Source organism: Mesoplodon mirus, assembly GCF_964341445.2.
Source record: "Mesoplodon mirus genome assembly, chromosome: 3".
NCBI lineage: Eukaryota > Metazoa > Chordata > Mammalia > Artiodactyla > Ziphiidae > Mesoplodon > Mesoplodon mirus.
Genome location: NC_138978.1, coordinates 19,569,378 through 19,590,962, shown reverse-complemented (window position 1 = coordinate 19,590,962; position 21,585 = coordinate 19,569,378). Strand labels below are relative to the sequence as shown.

Genomic DNA, 21,585 nt, shown 5'->3' with positions numbered 1-21,585 from the left:
CAGTAAAATGGGGATAATGGTACCTACCACCTAGGCTTGTCATGAGGTCCAACTGAGAGAAGATGTGTGTCACTGATGGTGGCACCTGGCACTGGAGGGGCTTGACCAACAGTGGCTGCCGCTGCTGTCACTGTGTCTCCTCTTATTCCATTTCAAGTTACAGTTTGGTGTTTGGTGCCTTACAGTTCTATGTACAGCGTCTCTGACAACAGTCAGCCAGCCTGGGTTTGACATCTGCCCAGTGCACCGTCAGCCAGCGCCCAGCTCTTTGCTTTGTTCACGGTGAGGGCTCGATGGCGCCTTCTTCAGAAGAACGACCTAGAGTCCTGGGCTCTAAGGAGAAGCAGCCCAGCCAGAGTCACGCTGTCTGCTTCCCTTCCAGGCCTTGGCGCCCGCCATCAACTGGTTGCCCTTCCTCAACACCATCTTCTACCCCGTGGAGATCAACGAATCCGAGCCTATAGTCGTCTATGACAAAGAGTACCTGAGCCAGGTCTCCACCCTCATCAACATCACAGACAAATGGTAAGGGCACCCGGCCGCCTGGGATGGGCCTCTCGTGGGCAGCCTCTTGGTCACACATGGCCCCTCTCCTCAGCCAGGACGGGGGCCACACTGACTAGGAACATGGGCCCTGGGCTGGCTTCTATGAGAGGCTGCAGGGTACCCAGGCTCCTCCGCCCGCCAGCTTGGTAGCCTTGGGCATGTTTCTTTCCCTTTTTTGGGTTCATTTTCCTCATCCATAAAATAGGGATACAAATACAGAGAACTGAGTGAAATAATCTGTGTGAAGTATTTTAACACAGTGCCTGACACTGAATGGGACCCAGTAAATGTTAGGTAATAATTCAGTTAATATTTATGATTTTTTAAAAATATTTATTTAGTAGGCTTCCCTGGTGGCACAGTGGTTAGGAGTCCGCCTGCCAGTGGAGGGGGACGTGGGTTTGAGCCCTTGTCCGGGAAGATACCACATGCCACAGAGCAACTAGGCCTGTGCGCCACAACTACTGAGCCTGCGCACTAGAGCCCACGAGCCACAACCACTGAGCCCGTGTGCCACAACTCTTGAAGCCCACCCGCCTAGAGCCTGTGCTCCTCAACAAGAGAAGCCACCACAATGAGAAGCCTGTGCCCCACAATGAAGAGTAGCCCCCGCTCGCCGCAACTAGAGAAAGCCCACGCACAGCAATGAAGACCCAATGCAGCCAAAAATAATAAATAATTTTTTAAAATTAATTATTTATTTATTTATTTGGCTGCGTCAGGTCTTAGTTGCGGCACACGGGCTCTCTAGTTGTGGTGTGCAGGCTCTAGAGCGTGCAGGCTTGGTTGCCCCCCAGCATGTGGAATCTTAGTTCCCCAACCAGGGATTGAACCTGCATCCCCTGCATTGGAAGGCAGATTCTTAACCACTGGACCACCAGGGAAGTCGTGTGATTTTTTAATTGTAGAGATTTGTTGCAGAAATGTTTTTAACTACAGAAAAAAATTGAAATTACCCAAAACACTCATGTTGATCTTATGGGATGTGCATGTGTGTTTGTAGAGAGAAGCAGGTATGTGAGAGAGAGAGTGAGAGATGGATTTTCTAATACATGGTTCCTTTCTTCGCCATCATTGTGACCACGTGTATAGTCTGCCTTTCCCTTGACCTTTACCATAAGCACCTTCCCCATGTCATCCCAGACCCTCTGCAGGTCTCATTTTTCATGGCTACATAATATTCCATCAAGTATAAATATGATTATTTACTCACCGTTCCCCACTTGTCAGACTTTCAGGTTGGTTCCAGTTTGAGGCTGGATGTTCACCATAGTGAACACTATATCTATGTGTGAAGGTGACTTGTTTGCAAAGGTGACACCAGCCACAGATAGTTCTCTGTGCCCTGGGGGTGGGGGCAGTGAGAGCTCTCATTCATGGAGACATTGGCCAGGCTGGCCAGAGCTTCCTTTCCTGCCCCTCCGATTCTTAGGCCCCCTTTCCCACCTTTGGCCTTCTGGCTGGGTCTTCCCCAAGCATTGGAAATGGCCACTCCTTCCCTTCTTCAGCCCAGTACCACACAGCATCCAGGGTGCATCTCCATGAGCGCCCCCTAGAGGCCAGTAGGGGGAATGCTGTTGTGCATCCAGCCTGGGGCACTTCTGAGCCTGTCTGTCATCCTCTTGCCCCAGCCTGCTGAACAACTACATGATCTGGAACCTGGTGCGGAAAACAAGCTCCTTCCTCGATCAGCGCTTTCAGGATGCCGACGAGAAGTTCATGGAAGTCATGTACGGGACCAAGAAGGTGAGCCCCTGCTGTGCGCCAGGCCCTAGAACTCGCGAGGGAGGTAGATGACAGGCAGAGGATGAAGAGGGCCACTGGGGATCCACCATGGTGTCCCTGGGCGCACAGGAGGGGATCTAAGCCAGCCAGGGGTGGGCAGAAGTTTCCAGGAAGAGGTGATTACACTGTCTTCAAGTGTAAACAGGGCTCTCAGTGATTTAGCTAATTTACAGTAAAAAGTGGCTTCTGGTCTTTCCCTTCCGACTCCTTCTCGATGGTGATGGTGATAAGGCTTTCCTTGTGTAACTCATGTGACTGTCACATCCCTGCAAGGTGGGTATGATCATCAGCCCCCTCTCACACAGGGACCCCCCCAGTAATACTACTTCTTCACCATAAATGTAAAACCCTTGGAGCAGCCCCTGACCCACGGTAAGTACAACACGAGTGTCCACTGATACTGTTACCCTCCCAAGCCCCAGACCAGGTGGTTTCCACCAGCTTTATTTTATTTTATCTTTTATTATTTATTTATTTATTTATCTTTATTTGGCTGCGCCGGGTCTTAGTTGAGGCACGTGGGATCTTTGTTGAGGCATGCGGGATCTTTTTTTTAGTTGCGGCATGTGGGCTTCTTAGTTGCGGCACACATGTGGGATCTAGTTCCCCGACCAGGGATCAAACCCGGGCCCCCTGCACTGGGAGCCCGGAGTCTTAACCACTGGACCACCAGGGAAGTCCCTTCACCAGCTTTAAATGCCCCACTGTGACCCCTGCCCTCCAGCTACTTCCACCTCCCCAAGGAAGTGGAGGTCATTGTGTCGTTCACATGGCCAGCTAGTGCGCATTCACTGACGCCCTGCCACCATGTGCCAGACTCTGAGCCCAGTATGGAGACACTGAGATGGGGTCTGTGCTCCAGGCCCCCACGTCTGCTGAGGGGGCTGAGAGAAACCGATCAGTCCTCACGTGCTGAGGGGATACACCAAGCCGGGACCCCTGCAGGCAGCTAGGAGGTGCCCCAGCCACAGAGCAGTGGAGGCTGGAGTGCCAAGCCCCCCTACCCCGGCACACCCTGCCCACGCCCAGGACCGCAGCTAGCAAGACCCCAGAGGGCGAGCAGAGCTGGCGCCAGGTGGACTGTGCTCCTGCAGCCCCTCCCAGAGTCCAGGGGACCGAGCAGAGCCGGATGAGGACTGGCAGAGAATGGCAGGATGTGGGCCCCAGAGTCGATCGTGGGGAAGGTTCTGTCTCTCCCTCCCCTTGTACACCCACCTCTGGCAGGAAGGGGACAGAGGGAGAGGGAGGCTGGGAACAATCCCTGCTCCTGACAAGAGGGGCTTGCTCAGCCACGAAGGCCACCCTGGGCCTCCAGAGAAGGACCAGGGGAAGAGCTGGCTGCCCTGCCCTCCTTCCTGCCCCACCTGCTCCTATCTTGGACCAGCCCTGGGTGAGGGCCTGGGTCACAGACGCGACAAGGCAGGGACTCTATCCCCTGAACACGAGGTCTCCCAGGAGACTTTATACAGGAGGGGCCCGACCAGGACCCGGGATGGTAGTTACAGAGACGGCTCTGTGTCGGGGGCACACACCTCCATCATCCCTTTACCCCCACCCCGGGTTACAGATGAGGAGACCGAGGCTCAGCGAGGTAAGGGGTTTCCCTAGTCGCCCAGCAAGGAAGCAGCCAAGGTCAAATTCAAACCCGGGTCTGGATGACTACAACTTTTGACACTTTGGGCTACTCACTATTAGTGATAATAGATAAGCTGTACAATTACTGGATGTTTACTTTTTATAGGCATTATCTCACCAAGCTCCTGCAAGACTTCTGCGTGTTGGAAACTGTTGTCATCATCTCATTTTACAGATGAGGCAGCTGAGGCTCAGTGAGGGGAAGGGACTTGTTCAGTCACGCAGCTTGTAAGTGGAGTGGCTCTCAAACCCAGCACATCTGATTCCACAGCCCGTGCCCCTGAGCCCTGCACCACTCAGCCTCTACTCTGCAGGAACCAAAAGTTAAAAATGAGTTTCCTGGTGGTTGCCAGGGGCAGCAGGTGGGGAGAGGAGAGTGGGGAGTTGTTGAACGGGCGGAGAGTTTCAGATTTGCAAGATGAAAAGTGCTGGAGATTGGTTGCACAGTCCAGTAGGTATAACACTACTGGACTGTATACTTCGAGTTCCCCGGATCGGGCTCAACGTGCAGCTGCTGCACTGACTAACGAGGTGCTGAGAGCTGGTGGGACACAGGAAGGCCTTGGCAGAAGCAGGGGCAGCTGGGAGACCCTGGACGTGGGAGGCTCTGAGCTGGGGCTCACTAGATGCCCCGGGGCTGAAGGGGGAAGACACTGCTCATCTGGTTCTCATTCTCTGGCCCTCCCCACTCCCCACCATGGCTGCTTCTGGGTCCAGGCCAGGTCCGTCTAGCTTGCGTCCCGCACAGCTCAAAGCACAGCCCTGCTGTGTGACCTTGGGTAGTCCTTGTGGCTCTCTGAGCCTCAGTTTTCTCATCTGTTGTTTGGGATCATCCCTGACCTCATCTCACAGGACCCTTGGGAATGGCCTCCATTTGCAAAAACACTTTTAATTTTAAAGCCCTATAGAGCATCCAGGTGTCCATCCTTGTAGGGGGGGTAATAGCACAGAGCTTTGGGTCAGAAGTCCTGAGTTTGCGATGCTTCCTCGAACCATACAGCCTCGGGCAAAGCACTGCATTGGATCAGGGAGCTCGGTCTTCCCATCTGTAAAAAGGGGTAACTAATCACTGCCCTATTTACCAGAGGGTTGTCTGGGATTACATGAGGGAACCCCTACAAAGTCTGCTGTAAAGGCTACCATACTCCACACCGTGTTCTTCACCTGCAGAAAGGAGCACAGAGAGTACCTGCCTCACAGGGTTAACAGCGAGGATTCCGCAGGGTAGGGCCCCGCACCCAGTGAACACTTACTAAACGTTTCCTACTATTGCTGATGCTGTTACGCTTTTTATGCACCTGTCTCTCCCCCGAATGTTCTGGGCATTTCAACTGAGCCCTTTGAGGGCAAGACCTAGCACAGTCAGGGCCCAGCAGAACTGCTCAGAGAACGCTGGCTGTGTGAATTAATGAATGTGTGCGTGAATGAATGGGTTTATGCGAAGAATCCCCTGAGAAGACAATAAGAATCAGTCCGTGATTCAGCCGTCCCAGCCTGGAGCCTCCACAGAGCCCAGGAGTTAGAATCCCCCTGGGCCCAACCTCCTGTGTGGTCAGGCTCCGCCAGATCCAGGTACAGCCCGTGTCCAGCTGTAGGCTTTGAAGCTGAGGAAGAGCAGTGGGTGGGGTTGCGGGGGAGGAGAGGGGCGGCCAAGTGGACACATGGCTGGGAGAGTTTAAAAGAACTTAGAGAAGGCTGGAGTGCCTTTTTCTTCCTTCCTTTCTTCCCTCTTGCCTTCAAGAAAATTTTTAAAAAGGTGTAATTTACACACAATAAAATGTATACATTAAGTATACAGGTTAGTGAGTTTTGACAAATGAAGTCACTCCTGTAACCACCAACCCAATCAAGACAGAGAACATTTCCATCAGCCGTTTGTCCAGCATGCTCTGCGCAGGAGGGTCCCTTGCCCGCCATTCCCATCAGTGCCCCCGACCCAGCATCCCCAGAGGTGGGCGTAGATGGGACCACACACTGTGCGGGCTTCTTTTGCTCAGCAAAACGGCTGTGAAATTCATCCATGTTGTGTACATCAGTTGTTCCTTCCCTTTTGTTTCCAAGTCGTGTGCTGTTGTACAAAAATACCACATTTTGTTTATCCATCTGCCTGTCGATGGGCATTTGTGTTGTTTTCAGTTGATGGCTATTATGAAGCAGGCTACCCTGAGCCTGGGCGGTTTTTACCACCTGCTCTTCAGGGTTAAGAAGGCTCGGCTTCCTCTGCAGCACAGGGTTTATGTGAGCAGGGCCACCGCTTGTGGTCATACGGACTGTCCACAAAGGCTGCCAGGGCAGGGGAGCAAGTGGGGCTGAAGCTAGCGCCTCACCGGGGGGTAGAAAGTTAACTGCCCAAGGCTCTCTGCCACCAGGATCCTCATCCTCTTCCAGGAGGGCAGGAGGGGCGTGGGGTGTGGAATCAAGCACGTGACAGTTCCGGTGGCTGGGGGACCCTGGACCAGCGGCTTCCCCTTGCTCAGTATCTGTTTCCTCATCAGGCTCCCAGGTTCATTTTGATGGCTCCGGAGGATACCCTCAGCATCTGTGACGTGCTCTGCAGGAAGTAGTAGATGCCGCTGATTAGGGCTATCCCGTGGCCTCTTGGTCCAGTGCCTAAAATAACTTCCACGGGGTCAGGAAAGGTCTCCCTCAAGTTCTGGACAGAAGCACGGGTCTAGCTGGTGCTACCTCCCACACAGACAGGGGTTGGGAAGACGGATGGGGGCCATGTAGCCCCTCTGACTTGTGTTTTCCAGACCTGTCTTCCTCGCTGGAAGTTTTGCGTGAGTGACACAGAGAACACCTTGGGCTTCGCCCTGGGCCCCATGTTCGTCAAAGCGACCTTCGCCGAGGACAGCAAGAACATAGTAAGTGTCTCCCTGTGCACACAGCCTGTGACATCACTCCTGCGACGGCCCCTCCCGAGCCTGACAGCCCACGCTCTGGTCTGCTCTGGACCTTCCCTACCCAGGCCAGGGCTCCAGCTTTAACCCCAAGGTCCTGTTTTCTTTTTCTTTCTTTTTTTTTTTTTTTGCGGTACGCGGGCCTCTCACTGTTGTGGCCTCTCCTGTTGTGGAGCACAGGCTTCGGACGCCAAGCCCAGTGGCCATGGCTCACGGGCCCAGCCGCTCCGCAGCATGTGGGATCTTCCCGGACCGGGGCACAAACCCGTGTCCCCTGCATCGGCAGGCAGACTCTCAACCACTGCGCCACCAGGGAAGCCCCAAGGTCCTGTTTTCTAAAGCCTTGAAGACTCTGAGTTACGCACAATAGTTACTGTGATCGGGTACCAGGCACTTTATCTGTAGTAGCTCATGTAACCCTCACCGCAGCCCGGCCAGGTTATTCCAACCATCTCCACCTCCAAGGGGCAGGCAGGGCCCAGAGAGGTAATGCTGACAGAGCACCCTGACCTCGAGGGGTGTCAGACAGAGGAACCTCACGGCTGAGCACCAGGAGACAGCCAGGCCCCAGCTCAGATCCTGGCTTTACCTCTTCCTGGCTGAGTGACTTGGGGTAATATTCTCACTCCGTGAACATGGAAGTGGGAGTGTCCATCCTGCCTAAATGACATAGTGCACACAAGAGGGCACCTGGCACAGAATAAGGGCTCAGTAAATGGTAGCTGTTACGTCGTTGGTACCACTTTTATTTCTAACTTTAACTGCCTAGATATTATTTGCAGTCAGAGGTTAGCAAACTGAGACTCAGATCTGTTCCGTGACCGACCATGACCTGCCTGTTAGTGTCTGATGCCACCAGTTCCTCTGCTCTTTCTGCTGCCCGACTGCACCTTCCCCTGCCCTAGAGTCTTCAGTCTCCGGGTCTGCTCTCAACATTATCACCCTCAGTAGCAGCCATTCATCTCCAGCCCAAGCAGAGCATTTCTGAAACCGCTCCTCAGAACTCGACCTCTCTAGATTTTAAAGCCCAGTTCATCAGAAAGGAATTCTGTGATCCAGTACATCTGAGAACAGCTACATATTCTGGCATCTCTAAAAAGAGTCGCAGTGCCTGGTACCCAGTAAAGGCTCTGAAAAGTCCTGCAGCAAAGAGACTTTTCCAACGTTCCCAAAGCTGGCCCTGAGTGTATTTGACCAGGGAGCCCTGTTTACAGAAGTCCAGTCTCATCTCACAGGATGTTACAGAGGAACGAGTGTTGGGGGAACATGGCCGTGGCCCCCCCTGCTTAGCCCAGCACCTTGGAGCACAAGGCCTCGAGCCAGGATCTGAGTTTAGTCTCTGGCCTGGCGTCATCCTTCTCCCTGGGATGCCCACTGCCTTTAGGCAAGTCCAGTGCCCAGACCTGACTAGTTCAGCTGCTGTCTCCTCAGGCCAGCGAGATAATCCTGGAGATCAAGAAGGCATTTGAAGAGAGCCTGAGCACCCTGAAGTGGATGGATGAAGACACTCGGAAATCAGCCAAGGAAAAGGTGAGGCTGGACGGGTGCTGGGAGGGGTCCCGCACAGAGGGCAGCAGCCTCAGAGAGACGAGGGTGGATGAAGGAGGGACTAGTTTTATCCAGTGAGCGCAGCACGGTTGCTGTCCTGCCTTCAGGAGGTGCAAAGTCCAGCACGATGGAGGGACAGCCTTGAACACATGATCGGATTAACAACTGTATGAAAACAAACTGTGCTAAGTGTGCGAGGGAGGTGTGACCATGGATGAGACGCGGCCCAGCAAGGGGTGGTGACCAGGGAAGGCTTCCCTTGGGACATGACATTTAGGCAGAGACCCCAAGGATAAGTGGAAGTTAGACAAGAGAAAGGGACGTGAAAGCTCTGAGATGGGAGGAGCTGGGCCGTTTCCCTTGGCCCAGACCCTGAGCCCGGCACCCACAGAGCACTGCTGGGCGCTCACTGTCCTCTGTGTCTCTCCTGCCCAGGCTGATGCGATCTACAACATGATAGGCTACCCCAACTTTATCATGGACCCCAAGGAGCTGGACAAAGTGTTCAGTGATGTGAGTTGCTCCCACCCTGCCCCCTTGCATTCCTGAATGCCCATGGGGGCCCTGCTTGGGAAAGGGCAGAGGCTGGGTCTGGGTGGGCCGCTGGAGGCACCATGACTGTCAAGACATCTGGAGATGATGTGGTGTGGGGTTTGGGCATGGACCGCGAACTAAGGAGCCGTTATCTGCTCCTTCCTCTCCTGGGCCAGCTGGTGACCCCCGCCTCCCCAGAGCCGCTAGCAGTCAATGACCAGCACAGCACAGTCAACTCTACTGAATGAGTGGGAAATAACGGGGGAAAACAGATCCTAGAAGTTGTAGAGAGAATTGGTGTCCGTGAAGCATCAGGGGGTGGAGCACAGAGTGGAACCCCTCATACACTTCCCAGCCCCACGAGTTGCCTCCTATCCCCAGGCTTCTCCCCAACCTCCCCAGAGAAACCTGGACCTCTCATTCGGACTTTGAAATGCTAATGGAAAAGAGGAAGCATAAATCCCAAATGCACGTTTAAGCTTAATTTAGGCAACAGGCGTAGTTGATACATCCCTGGTGGTTAGAGCTTTGGGCAAATCACTCCTTTAAATGGATTGTGCTTCTGCCCCGAAAGATAAAGTTTTACACCTTATAATTGAAATTTGTGAATTCAGGCATTTTAGAAATTGTAATAACCGCTCATCATGGTTATATTTAAAACCAAAGAATAGTAAAACTACTTCTGAGAATATGGGACTCATTCTGCAGCCTTTTTCCTTGAGAGTAATTTTAGATGCTCCAGGGTATCATGATATAAGATGAGGGGCTCCTGGAGACAGCCCAGGCAGACCCCACAGGATTGGAGTCATGACCCCAAGGGCCTAGCATTTTTCCAGAGCCCTGATGTAAAGCCAGAAAGTTCTAGAGCAGATCTAAGGGAGAACCTTGCACCTGGCAAGAGCTGAAAGGCCGGGCTGAGTGGTGAAGAAGGTGTGCAGTGATGTCTGTACCCTGATGTTTCACAGATCCCAGCTGGATTTATGAGGTCTGTGCTGGCCAGCGTGGTAGCTACTAGCCACAGATGGCTAATTAATTAAAATAAAAATTAATTAAAAATAATTAAGTTAAAAGGTTGTACTAGCCACATTTGAAAAGCTCAGAAGCTACATGTGGCTGATGTCGACCGTATCTGACAACATAGGCATAGAACATGTCCATCATCACAGAAAGTTCTGGACCCCACTGGACATATTTCCCACCTAAGGCCCTGGCACGGCTGCAGGGGCTTCCTGCTGCCTTGAGACACTGTTGGGTGCTGGGCGGCCCTGGGTGAAGCTCTTGGTGTGTCCTTGGAGTGGGGAGGGGGCCAGGCCCCAGCAGGATGAAGGGCCAAGGGAAGAGCCCAAGCCTGCAGCTCCGAGCCCTCCGTTCTGCCCTGCGGACCAGCCCCCTGACTGCATGGGGTCTCAGTTTCCTCGGTTTTAGAAGACACGGTTTGCGTTCAGGGACCTGAGTGGGCTCTGACCCTGTGGCTTGCTCCCGTCTGTCCAGTACACCGCGGTTCCAGACCTCTACTTCGAGAACGCCATGCGGTTTTTCAACTTCTCATGGAGGGTCACTGCCGACCAGCTCCGGAAAGCGCCCAACAGAGATCAGTGAGTCCCCGGGCCTCTCTGGGAGGGCACGGGCTCCTGCAGGCAGGTATGGGGGCCCAGCTTTCCTTCAGCACGAGCAGGGTGCGAGATGTGACTGTCGTGAGGGCCCTCTGAGGAGCGGGGGCGGCTGTTACCCCGCTCAGAAGCCAGGAGCTGAGATCAGCCCGAGTCTATGTGCCCTTAGCACCCAGCCTGTTGCCAGACGGAGCTTCGTCCCTGGAGTTGAGCGGGCCTGGCATCACCGCCCAGCTCCACCACTTCAGCGTTTTGGAGCCTTTGCTTCATTATCTGTAGATAGGATGGGAGGAGCTTAGTAGCCTCCTAGAAAACTCAGATGTAATCAGCCAAGTACTAGTTCTCAGACTAAACTCCCTCCATGCCTAAAACATTTTGCAGGGTAAATCTTAGAGAAAAGAGAAAGCAACTTCTTTGCCTCTGGCTCCCTCTTGTGGACAACAGGGGTTTGAATTGTCTTCAACCAGGGCTCCACCTAAACGTGCAAGAAGGTGGTCTTTGATCTCCAGAATAAGGCACAGGCACTGCCCCAGTGTTGTGAATTTATTTGAAGTCTTTTAATTTAGCTTAAAATTTTCCATCTAAAGTTAGTCTCCTACTCATTAATATACCCACCTCTTAATACACCTCTGTGGGACTTACCAGAGGAGGCATCGTGACTGTTGAGGCTCTTGGAGAAAATATCCTTTCTGTCTCACTCCACTCCCCACTGGCCCTTCCCACCAGAAAAACCATTTGGAAGCCAAGTGTTTCATTACTATCTACCATCAGGGCCCCTTCTACGCTCTTAAAATCATTGAACCCCCAAAAGCTTTTTTGTTTATGGGAGTTATATATATATATATTTTTTAAATAAATTTATTTTATTTATTTATTTTTGGCTGCGTTGGGTTTTCGTTGCTGCACGCGGGCTTTCTCTAGCTGTGGCGAACAGGGGCTACTCTTCGTTGCAGTGTGCAGGCTTCTCATTACAGTGGCTTCTCTTGTTGCGGAGCACGGGCTCTAGGCACGCGGGCTTCAGTTGTTGTGGCACATGGGCTCAGTAGTTGTGGCTTGCGGGCTCTAGAGCGCAGGCTCAGTAGTTGTGGCGCACGAGCTTAGTTGCTCTGCGGCATGTGGGATCTTCCCGGACCAGGGCTCGAACCTGTGTCCCCTGCATTGGCAGACAGATTCTTAACCACTGCACCACCAGGGAAGCCCTATGGGAGTTATATTGATTTTTCTGAAAATTTTATGAAAAAGAACAATTTTTTAAAAAATTTATTGAGAAGAGAAGTATTGTTTTACTTTTTGCAAATGTCTTTAATGTTTGGCTTAATAGAAGACAGCCAGATTCTCACATCTGCTTCTGCCTTCACTCTGTTACAATATATTGTTTTGAAATATATAAAGAAATTCTAAGACTTCCCCAGTGGTCCAGTGGTTAAGACTCCACGCTCCCAGTACAGGGGACACAGGTTCAATTCCTGGTTGGGGAAGTTCCACATGCGGTGTGGCCGAAAAAAAAAAGAAAAGATAGGAATGAAGAAATTCTAGCCTCACACAGACATGTAGTTAGAAAAGGGAGGGACCTTTGAACAGGCTTTTTGATACATATGCACATCCTTCATTGATCCTATACCATAACGCGACAGGTGTAACTTTCTTAAAGGTTAATTGCACCACCCTCCGAAACCATATTCATAAACTTTTCATACTCTGTTACACTAAAGTCCATCAGTCTGTCTTGCGCTTTGAATGGATCTTTTACCCCTGTATGATTTTGTAACACCATGCATTGGTCATTTGGAAAACAATGCTTCACTGAATTTCACATATCTTCCAAACAATAACTTCTTCATTTTAGAATATCAAAAAAAATCCACATTTGGTAATATCACTGCTGACCTCCAGAGAGAAGTCTTTAAGTATTGGGCAGCTGTCAAGTTTGTGGTGGCTGATACCAGTTTTCCAAATTTTTGCTTAAAACTTCAGGTTTTTGGAAACCTTGAATTTTTTGTTTTTGTTTTTGTTTTGTTTTGTTTTGCGGTACACTGGCCTCTCACTGTTGCGGCCTCTCCCGTTGTGGAGCACAGGCTCCAGACATGCAGGCTCAGCAGCCATGGCTCACGGGCCCAGCCGCTCCACGGCATGTGGTATCTTCACGGACCGGGGCACGAACCCATGTCCCCTGCATCGGCAGGCGGACTCTCAACCACTGTGCCACCAGGGAAGCCCGAAACCTTGAATTTTTATCATTGGCAACAAATGGTGTCGGTTGTTTTCCTTGAGGTGATGAGCTCACTCTATTCATTTTCAAGGATATGTCTGTCAAACACCAGTCATCCTCTCAAGTACAAATGGTGTTCCATGAAAAAAACAGAAATGCTTATGAGTGGTTCCCATCTGGTCACACATAATATTTAGAGACTTGTACTCAAGGGTCTAGATTTAATGAAGTTAATAATTATGCTGCGTCATCAAGGATGTTCTTAAGTGAAAATGACTTTTTTTTTTCTGGTGAAGAACATGGTGACCAATTGAACAGCTGGTGCCACCAGCTTGACTCAGCTAGGACTCCAGCACTTTTACCCAGCATTGCTTTTACACCATCAGTGTAACAGCAACACGATGGGAAAGGCAAATAGCATCTTAACAGTATTATGAAAATAGTTTGACCTCACAGAACCCCTGAGAGGGAATTGAGGGATTCCCATCCCGCCAGGTATCCACAGAGCACACTTTGAAAACTGCTGACAAATACATTTTGAGCCTAGATTGTAATGACTCTTTAGTATGTAATGGTCCATTTTGTTCTTTTTTTTTTCTGAGATGCTCAACATTTTTTTAATTTAGTTTTTGACCACGCAGCATGGCATGGGGGATCTTAGTTCCCCGACCAGGGATTGAACCCATGCCCCCTGCGGTGGGAGCGCAGAGTCTTAACCACTGGACCACCAGGGAAGTCCTGAGATGCTCAACATTTTTAATAGTCAGTGAAATGAAATTAAACGTAAAATAAGATTTCACTGTATACTTGCTAACATGGCTAAAGTTAATAGTTTCTGGGACTGTTGTGTGCTTCTGTGGCCTGGGGCCTGGGGTCAAGGGGAATCCACACTTTTAGGGCTCTTGACACCCTCCAGATGGGCCGTCCCCACCTGTGCTCCCCCAGCAGGCTCTGAGCTTTCCCGTGTGTCTTGCTTGCAGGTGGAGCATGACTCCACCCATGGTGAACGCTTACTACTCGCCCACCAAGAATGAGATCGTGTTTCCGGCTGGAATCCTGCAGGCACCGTTCTACACCCGCTCTTCACCCAAGTAGGATGCTCCTGTTGCTCCTGCCCCATCTCCTCCCCCCTACCCCTCAGTGGATCCCCCAGCCCAGCCCGGCCCTGTGGCCCACAGCTGACCCCACGTGCACACCCATCTCGCTGAGAGCTCCTTGTCCCACTGGCCAGGAGATGTTGCCATGGAAACAACAGCCTTACTCCCTGTGCTTCCCTCCGGGGTCTCCGGGATCTCCGGGACCGGGAAGCCCCTGCACGGTGGGAACTTGGGGGTAGGAGCCACATATAGGGAAATTCCCCTCTAACAGCGTTCTAGAACAGTCTCAGCTGGGAAGTTGGGAAGAGTGAGGGCACTGTCTGGGAAATGAAATCCACACAGGCCTGGGTCCGAGTCCCAGGCCTGCTCTCTGCTGACTGTGTGGCCCTTGGGCAAAGTGCCTGAACCATTCCACGCCTCTGTCTGCTCACTTATAGAGTTAGTTACCAAGGCCTAACTCTTTGGGATGACCAAAGAGGACCGTGCGGTGCCACAGAGCACCCGGCACAGTGCTTGGCGTCCAGCGGGCACAGGCAGGGCACAGCAGACTCACCAGGCTCTGACTGGCTCAGGGGCCTGGCTGGAGCCCTGCGGGACTCTGCCGTGTCTCCCGGCTGGGAAAGCAGTGGTCCCTCCCCACATGGCATCACTCTCACCTTCGTGTCCTCCCCTTCAGTGCCTTAAACTTTGGGGGCATCGGTGTCGTCGTGGGCCACGAGCTGACTCATGCTTTTGACGATCAAGGTACAGGTTCCTTGGGGTCCCCTTCAGATGATTCCCCCACCAGCTTCCTGGCCCCACTGCTTCTGCTTTTGCTTCCTTCACGTCTAAGGGTCTTAGCCTTAGAGACAGAAGGATCTGGGTTCATATCCTGGCCTGGCCACCTGCCAATTGTGTGGACCTTAGCAAGTCCCATCAGTTCTGCAGGCCTCTGTTTTCTGCTCTGTAAAATGGGCATGATGCTTGTGTGGAGATTGTGAGGACTGGGCAGACTCACAGTGGAGCACCCTGCTCCAGAATGGTGTGCAGTGCCAGGGGTGGGTACCAGTAGTCAGCGGGGAGAGAACATTTCTCCACCACTCCAGAGATTTCTCCCGTCCAACCACAGTCAGAAGAGTTAGCGCCTCTCCAGCTAATGTCCAGAATCCTCCTCATTGCCTCCTGCCTTGGGGACTCCAAGGCCAAGAAGGAGGAGGCAAGGCCTTGGAGGCCGGGCCCTGTCCCATGACCCTAGCACTGCTGGCTGCGTTCACCTCCTCCTGGCTCAGGGTCAGAGGCCCTTCACCAGCCTTGACAGTGAATCCAGCTCCACCGAAGCTTTGAACATGCTGGTCCTTTGCCGAGATCATGTTCCTCTACCCCCCACCCCCAGCCCAGCAGCTGATTCATGCAGCTCCTTTAGCACGCAGACCGGCCTCATCTCCCCGGTGCTGGGTGGTAGATGGGTGGGTCACTTCTCCCTGAGGCGAGAGGCACAAGCAGCACGGGTCCCAGCTCTGCCTCTTCTCCCCCTGACCCGACACTTCTGTCTGACCCCGCAGGACGGGAGTATGACAAGGACGGGAACCTTCGGCCCTGGTGGAAGAACTCATCCGTGGAGGCTTTCAAGCAGCAGACTGAGTGCATGGTGGAGCAGTACGGCAACTACAGCGTGAACGGGGAGCCGGTGAATGGCCGGCACACCCTCGGGGAGAACATCGCTGATAATGGGGGCCTCAAGGCGGCCTATCGGGTAAGAGGCCCCCTCCTCACACACCCCAGGCCAAGGTTGGGACTGTCCAGCCGCTTCTCAGTTAAGGGTGGCCGTAGACAAGCTGGGGCAAGCGCAGCAGCCCTGCGAGCCTCAGTTGCCACATCTGTGGAATGGGTGGCCGTGAGGACTGATTGAAAGGGTGTCTATGAAGCACCTAGCACGGAACTGGCACATAGAAGGCTATCTACTCTGAGTCCGACTGCGGTCACCAGAAAGAGCTTGGGTTAGACCCACCTGAAGACCTGCCTGTTCTTCCCTTTGCAGGGGAGGCCACCACTGACTCAGGCAGCAGTGGGCCCGGGAAAGGAGGGAGGGGTCAGTGGTCTTGGAGCCACTTCCGGCTCACATCCTGGTTCTGGAGTAAGTCACTCAGCCTCCTTGAGCCTCAGGATGCATGGCTGTGGCTCCCTAGTCCCTGCATCGCTGGGTGTTAGAAAGATAGCATGTGACCACTTGGGCTCAGGGCCTGGTCTGGAGTGGCACTCGGAGATGTTAGCTGAGTTGGAAGGGAGATACCAGAGGCCAGTGCAGAGCCTCCCCCTCCCCGTGGTAGTGAGAGCAGAAATCCTGTGAGGTGCCTGGTGTTGAGGCCTTACTGTGCGCCAGGCGCTGTGCTCAGCGCCCCCGACAGCTTTACCATTAGGTATCACACGCCCGTTTTGCAGGTGAGGAAACCAACTCAGAAACATTCAGCAACTTGCCTGACGTCCATTAGTCAGTGAAAAGGAATCGTGAACTTTCTACCCACCGTGTACGGTTGTTGGCGCCGGAGATTCTGTGACAAAACAGACAGGGATCCTGCTGTCCTAAAGCTCACAACTTTAATGGGGTGGGGAGGGGGAGAAAGGCAATACATACCTACACAAATAAATGAGGTAACTTCAGGTATTGATAAGAGGAAGAAGAATATAAACTAGGCCAAAGTAATAAAGGAAAATGGGGGGAAGGATGGCCCGGGGAGGCCTTCTGGAGGGGATGACATTTGAATTGAAACCTAAATGATGAGGAAGAGGCAGGGAAAGCTGGGAAAGAAGAGTAATTACGGAGGCCATGAGATGGACCCAAGCCTGGCGTAGTCAAGGACGGGAGCAGCGTGGAGGGAGGGCGGGGCCCAGGGCAGGGCGGGAGGCCGGAGGAGTGGCTAGACCAGGCTGCCGGCCTCTGCTGGCTGAGCAAGGAGCTTGGGTTTTATTCTGGCGACAGTGAGAGCCGCTGCAGGGGTTTTAAGTAGAGGAATGAAATGATCTAAGTTATCCTGTACGACAGGGTCAGCAGACCTACAGTCCCTGGGCCACATCCAGCCCTCAGCTGGATAAATCAATAAAAATAAATAAAAACTGGTGGGGACACAGCCATGCACATTCGTTTCCATGGTGCCTGTGTCTGCTTTCACACAACAGTGGCACCCTTGAGTTGCTGTGGAAAAGAGTGTTTGGCTTCCAAAGCTGAAAATATTTACTCTCTGGCCCTTTACAGAAAATTTTGCCAACCGCTGCTTTATGAGGATGACTTGAGTTGCTAAGTTGGGAGGGGATTGGAATTGGACCAGTTTGAGTCATGGAGACTAGTTAGAAAGCTGCTGTGAGGTTATCCAGGCAAGAGATAGGATAGAGCAATGGGAAAGGTGAGAAGTGGTTAGATTTGGGTTGTTCGGTTGATTGAAAGAGAAGAATCAAGGAAGAGTCCTGGGGTTTGGGCCTGAGTAACTGGGTGGTTGGTGATGTCACTATGATGGGAAAGTGATGTGTGTGTGTGTGTGTGTGTGTGTGTGTGTGTGTGTGTGTTAAGTTTGGGATGCATCTTGGATATCCAGCTGGGGCAGTAGAATATACCCAAGAAGAGGCTGGAGCTAGAAGGGTGCATTTGAGAGCCGTCGGTATTTAGATGTAGATGGTATTCAAAGCCATAGTGTTGAATGAGCTCCCCTCAGAATGAGTGCAGGTAAAGAGGATGGCTCCTCTAGGCTGAGCTGAGGCCACCACCAGAAGCTAGTCCCTGTCCCAACTGGGTAGACCTTCCCCGATCTCCCATGGTAGCCCCCACCCCATCCCGCTTGCTCCTGTGTCATGGGGACCCTGAGCTCTGTTCTCTCCCCCCAGGCCTACCAGAACTGGGTGAAGAAGTATGGGGCTGAGCAGACGTTGCCCACCCTGGGTCTCACCAATAACCAGCTCTTCTTCCTGGGGTTTGCACAGGTGAGTTCATTAGAGAAAAGCCAAACTCAGACACAATCTGCCATCTTGAGTTCCAGGAGGTCTGAAAATCAAAAGGCAAATTTCCTCAAATTGGGAAGCCCTAGCTCATTGGTCCGTCCGCAGGGTATTTACCCTGTAGGGAGGTGAGCTTCCTCATTAGAGAAATTCAAGGAAGGGCCAAGAATGCTGTTAGAGGAATTCCTGCATCAGGTAGGTGAGAGGACGAGGTGACTGCTAAGGGCCCTTCTGCTTCTGGGGTTCTAGCAATGTCTTGAAAACTCAAGACGTCCCGGGCTGTTCCTTGAGCTGGCATTCAGCACATAGCCTTATGTTGGTGCCCGGAGCCACCAGGCCATTAGACAGTTCGTTCTGCCCGGGAAGTGAGTGATCTAGACTCAAAGTGGTTTTGGGGCAGAATCCTTCGTTCAGGTGAAATGTCACAAAGATGCCCGGAACAGACAGAGAGCTGCTCTGGCTGCAGCAGAGGAAGCTGGGATGGGGTCCCACCAGCCCCTGTCTCTTCCTAACCCACTTGACAGGCTCTCCTGGCCCCCGGGGGTCTCAGAACCAGGCGGGGCCCTTATTTCCCTGCTGTGGTGATGGGGCCAGTCTGGCAGCCCCAGGGCCCCGCAGTGACCCCGGCCTCTCCCATGTCGCTCCCCCGAAGGTCTGGTGCTCCGTCCGCACACCCGAGAGCTCGCACGAAGGTCTCATCACCGATCCCCATAGCCCGTCGCGCTTCCGGGTCATCGGCTCCATCTCCAACTCCAGGGAGTTCTCGGAACACTTCCACTGCCCGCCCGGCTCACCCATGAACCCTCGTCACAAGTGTGAAGTGTGGTGAGAGGGGTGGAGCACCAAGAGCTAAGACGGAGGAAGCAGGGCAGGGGCTGAGGACCCGCCCCCGGGGCGGGGCCGACAAGGCTGCCCGCTCCATCCGGCGTCCAGGGCGTCGCCTGGCCACCTCGGGCCCCCTTCCCCTCGCTGGAGGGTTTACAGCCCGAACCAAGTCTGTGATGTGGGTTCTCACATTAATCCGAGATTTGCTCCCCTGTGAAGACCCGGTCATCCCAGGCACACGTGTGTCAACTCTGATGGGCATTTGGGTGTCAGGCTGGTTGCTCACCAGGCCTGGGCCCAACGCCGACACGGGCAGCGGGACACAGCCTCCTGCCCACATCCAGCGCCAGATACACCACAGACACCACTGTGTCAGTGCTTTAAAGATGTATTTTTGGGGAAACTATTTTTTAAACATTGTGGAATACACTGGAAATCTTCAGGGAAATAACGCATTTGAAACACTTTTTTTTTTTTTTTAAGAAAGGATTGGTATATTTATTATGTTCTGTTTTTCTAAATAACCTGTGGACAAGCCCCACTGATTTACCCGCCTCGCTTCCTCACTTGCTGCAAGGTTGGGCTGAAACAGGATCCCCAGCCACTGAGCAGGTCCCCCAATGGAGAGCTGCCTCAGTCCTTGGGGTGTGCGGTTTCAGCCTCCTCCCCTGGTTCTTGGTCCCCTGGTGCAGAGAGGAGAGGCATAGAGGCCCGGCAGAGGGAGGGGCCAGCTTGTTGGTACCACCCCCTCAGCGTGCCTGCCTCTGTCCCCAGAGTCCAACAGTGGGAACCCCAGCAAGGAAGATCTGACCCCAAAGTCACAGCAGGAGACTGATGGCTGCATGAGGCCAGGTCAGGGCCCTCAAACCCTGTCTGGAGGTGCCCGAGCACCCTGGATCCGGGTCACAGGAGCCCTGCGAGGCTGAGACATCCCCATCAGGTGTACTCGGCCACGCCATAGATGTCCTCTTTCCGTCCGCCTTCCTTTGACTGCGCCCCGTCAGTCCCGGGGCCTGTTGCCTCTGCAGCATCCTGCCATCCCAGCCACTTTGGGGTCTCTGCCTTGCAGACCCTCTTCTCCCAGGGAAGAAGGAAAGAGAAAGCAGCTCCCATTGCCCGAGGGCCCAAATCCTCCCTTCGAGCTCCGTCCTCCACCGCTGGCCCGGGCCGGGCTCCCAGGACCGCAGCCAGGCCCGCCCTCCCTTCTCTAGTGCCTTATCCAAGGCTGCGCCTGGGCTCCCCGCAAGGAGACAGCCCTCCGCCCCCAGGGGCCCCTGGGCCTCTTCAGTGAAGCCCCCCAAGTGTCCTGACTGGAACACAAGGCCATACCCCCTACTCCAGTGCCACACAGCTGCCCCTCGTGGCCACCCAGAGGCTCTGGCCTGTGGCCCTGAGGTCAGGAATCTGAAGAGCCCCTGAACTTGCCCTGGGCTCCGGCCCACCCTCAGCCCCTTGGGTTGAATCAAGACCATACTTGTAGCAAGATCCACTGCTCTTCTTGGGGGATGCTCTTAGCCACGGGAGGCTGCGAGGGGAAGGCTCCCCCAACCTGGTTGGTCTGGCCTGAGGTGTTAGGGGACCAGGAATGTCGTCCCCTCCCTGCGGCCTCATTTTCTCTGGACTCCCCCACCTGGTGGAGCTCGTGTAGCCCCAGGCTGGCCCTGAGGAAGCAGGCACCCCTGACCAAGGCAGGAGCTGCCTCAGCCCTCCTGCCTGGCAGCCAGGCCACCGGGCCAGCCCCGCTCCCACAAGGAACCAGAGTTCTCCTCGCCCGAGATGAGCAGAGGCTCAGCCACTGCCTCGCCCACCTTCAGGTCAGCCCTGGAGCTGGGGCGGGGGTGTTGGCAGTGGGTTCCAGGTGAGGCCCCTGGTCCCCACCAGCGGCAGGCCTGCAGTCTCTTCAGAGGAAAGGGAGGACAGGTGCCCACCGTGCGCACCTCACCACGGAGGGACCGGCTCTCCTGGGCCTGGCGCCCTCCCCTCCCCCACCCTCCTGCCCTCCAGCCTTCCCCGAGGAGGGTCGTAGTCCCGGCACCATGGACTGGGACCTGCCAGCCAGAAGCAGGGGTCCTAGGGCTGAGGGTCCAGCCGGAGGGAATGTCCTCTGCCCTCATTGCTTCAGGGAGTGGCAGGGGGCAGGCCGAGGAGGACTCGGGACCAGCAGGGCTGGAAGCAAAGGAAGCACTCCCACTGCCTCCCCCGCAGAGCCTTGGGCAGCTGCCCTCTGAGGGGCCCCTTCCTCCTAGGCCTGGGGAGCCATAGGGGCGGCTTCTCCGTGGGCACATGCACGTGGGGTTTGGAGCTGGGAATCTATTTTTTGTATTATCATGCTTGGTGTGGCACTATTGTAACTGAAATAAAGTACTTGTACCGAGGGCCGTGTTGGTCCAAGCGTGTGTCCTGTGGAGCTGAGGGAGGGCGCCCGGCCAGCACAGAACTGCTAGCACCCCCAGGGCCTACTGCACCTCCTGTCCCGAGCGGAGGCCTTGGACCCAGACAGATACCAGAAGGTTACACAGTGCCTGTGCCCACCTGGCCACACTTCCTTCATCCATAGGGTCGTGTAAGGGCCCCCTGCTGGTGAGAATGATGCATGTCACCACATGGGCTCAAGGGACCTCCTGGTAAAAATAATTTTTCCATTATCTTGGAGCAAAGGATACCAGCAGCGGGTTTCCAGGCCTCAGGTGCTTGGGCCGGGCCAGGCAGGAGAAGGGGAATTCGAAGAAGTTCCAGGAAGAGTCTCTGACATACACTCATGCCTCCTCCTGGGTTTTGCATGTATTCTTCCCTCTGCCTGGAATACTTCTCGCTGGCTTCTTTTGGCTGATAAACTCCTACCCATCCTTCAATGCCCAGCTCAGCATCACCTCTCGGAAGCCATTCCTGACCTCCAGTCCCGATCAGGTGGCTCATACAGGCTTCCCTCTCCT

At 53.8% G+C, this 21,585-nt stretch overlaps 1 protein-coding gene across 2 annotated transcripts in view; it reads left to right on the top strand.

Moving 5' to 3' along the window:
- Positions 1-21,030, top strand: part of ECE1 (endothelin converting enzyme 1) — a 114,782-nt gene extending 93,752 nt beyond the window's left edge. For both annotated transcript variants that reach the window (XM_082615634.1, XM_082615635.1), the window contains exons 9-19: positions 383-525; positions 2,178-2,292; positions 6,720-6,830; positions 8,298-8,396; positions 8,850-8,927; positions 10,440-10,543; positions 13,748-13,858; positions 14,541-14,608; positions 15,406-15,596; positions 17,717-17,812; positions 18,480-21,030. In XM_082615634.1, coding sequence (XP_082471760.1) covers positions 383-525; positions 2,178-2,292; positions 6,720-6,830; positions 8,298-8,396; positions 8,850-8,927; positions 10,440-10,543; positions 13,748-13,858; positions 14,541-14,608; positions 15,406-15,596; positions 17,717-17,812; positions 18,480-18,656 — 1,293 coding nt within the window. In that variant the 3' untranslated portion in view covers positions 18,657-21,030. The remainder of the gene's footprint in view (positions 1-382; positions 526-2,177; positions 2,293-6,719; positions 6,831-8,297; positions 8,397-8,849; positions 8,928-10,439; positions 10,544-13,747; positions 13,859-14,540; positions 14,609-15,405; positions 15,597-17,716; positions 17,813-18,479) is intronic.
- The last annotated feature ends 555 nt before the right edge of the window (positions 21,031-21,585 follow it).